The sequence below is a fragment of the Oryx dammah genome, unplaced genomic scaffold (genome assembly GCF_014754425.2).
Source record: "Oryx dammah isolate SB20612 unplaced genomic scaffold, SCBI_Odam_1.1 HiC_scaffold_3, whole genome shotgun sequence".
NCBI classification, from domain to species: domain Eukaryota; kingdom Metazoa; phylum Chordata; class Mammalia; order Artiodactyla; family Bovidae; genus Oryx; species Oryx dammah.
Window position 1 is genome coordinate 72103977 of NW_024070187.1, and position 1797 is coordinate 72105773.

At 51.3% G+C, this 1797-nt stretch overlaps 1 protein-coding gene across 1 annotated transcript; it reads left to right on the forward strand.

Moving 5' to 3' along the window:
- The first annotated feature begins 751 nt into the window (after positions 1–751).
- Positions 752–1595, forward strand: LOC120862164 (ribonuclease P protein subunit p20-like). Its single transcript, XM_040238286.1, has one exon. The coding sequence runs from the start codon at positions 916–918 to the stop codon at positions 1336–1338; it is 423 nt and encodes a 140-aa protein (XP_040094220.1). The 5' UTR covers positions 752–915; the 3' UTR covers positions 1339–1595.
- The last annotated feature ends 202 nt before the right edge of the window (positions 1596–1797 follow it).

Consider the following 1797-nt stretch of genomic DNA (forward strand, 5'->3'; position numbering starts at 1 on the left):
TTCCACATTGGGAATGGGGTGGCCCCTGCCTACTGCCAAAGCTCACACACTGGTAGGACCCCCTCAGTTCAGGAAAGGGGTTTAGATGTGTGCTGTGCTTAGTCTCTCAGTTGTGTCTGACTCTTTGTGACCCCATGGACTGTAGCCCACTAGGCTCCTCTGTCCATGGGGACTCTCCAGGCAAGAATACTGGAATGGGTTGCCATGCCCTCCTCCAAGGGGTCTTCCTAACCCAGGGATCGAACCCAGGTCTACCACTTTGCAGGAGGATTCTTTACCATCTGAGCCACAGGGAAGCTGAAGAATAGTGGAGTGGGTAGCCTATCGCTTCTCCAGGGGATCTTCCTAACCCAACAATTGAACCAGGGTCTCCTGCATTGCAGGTGGATTCTTTTACCAGCTGAGCTACCAAGGAAGCCCAGGGGTTTAGACTCCAGGCAGCAAAAATCGATAATAAAAATCTTCCAAGGGACATTGTGATACAGCGGTAAGAGAAAGTTTGTTAAATGTTCTGAAACTTAGTTTCCTCATCTCTAACAGAGGGATAAAAATAACAGAAGTCTTTTAATGAATAATAGAATTCAAGTACTTGATACACTTGATGCCATTTTCTTTATTTTTTTTTTAGGAGACAACCCGTTATTTCTGACTTTATTTTTCATGAGTAAATTCCCATTTCCTTGCCTAGGAAAGAACAATTGTATGGCTCTCTGTGTACCTGTCTGCCATCTAAAGCCAGATCCCCGGCTTCAGCGTTCTGGCGGCCGTGCAGCGCGCCCCTCTTCCCTGCTGGGGTCCCTGTGGTCGCAGGCAGCGCCACTTGCTCTGGCCGGTGGGCGCAACGCTTGAGTGGCCTGGCAGGGGAGCGGGCTGCGTGCGCGTGGAGAACACGGGGACCGGAGAGAGGCGCACAGCATGGCTGAAAACCGAGAGCCCCGCGGGACCGTCGAGGCTGAGCTGGACCCGGTGGAGTACACCCTGCAGAAGCGGCTTCCCCACCGCCTGCCCCGGAGGCCCAATGACATCTATGTCAACATGAAGACTGACTTTAAGGCGCAGCTGGCCCGCTGCCAGAAGCTGTTTGACGGAGGGGCATGGGGTCAGAACGCATGCAGTGAGATCTACATTCACGGCTTGGGCCTGGCCATCAACCGGGCCATCAACATTGCCCTACAACTGCAGGCGGGCAGCTTCGGGTCCTTGCAAGTGGCTGCCAATACCTCCACCGTGGAGCTTGTCGATGAGCTGGAACCTGAGACTGATTCACGAAAGCCACTCACCCGGATCTGCAACAACTCTGCCATCCACATCCGTGTCTTCAGGGTCATGCCCAAGTAACTGAGATGAAGCTGTCCCACCTTATCCACCCATCCCCAAACAGCTGGGGCTCAGATGTGGCCCTTCTTGTCCTGAGTACTGTCATGGATCTTCAACCAGAGCCATGTAGGAAAAAGCCCATCCCCTGGCAGCCCGGAGGACTCTGAATTGAGAGGGCAAATACCGTCTTTTGTTGGGCCCAAGCAGTGGGTCTTCCTGGATCTTTGTAGCCATTGTCCTGTACAATAAAAAGTTTCAAGTTAAAAAAAAAAAAAAAAGCCAGATCCCCTTTTCAATATCCATTCTTCATCTCTTACTTATTTCTCCAGGAGGTGTTTACATCTTCATTGAGGTGGCAAGAGTTGGACACCCACTATCCACATTGTTCTGGGTGAGGTTCAGGTGATGAGAGTTACCCTTCTTCTTTCCCTTGGCCTGCACTTCATACATTTGTCTTTTCCTTCTTTACCTGTATGTGTT

Coding starts and splice junctions, on each gene's coding strand:
- LOC120862164 (XM_040238286.1), top strand. CDS start 916: ATGGCTGAAAACCGAGAGCCCCGCGGGACCGTCGAGGCTGAGCTGGAC.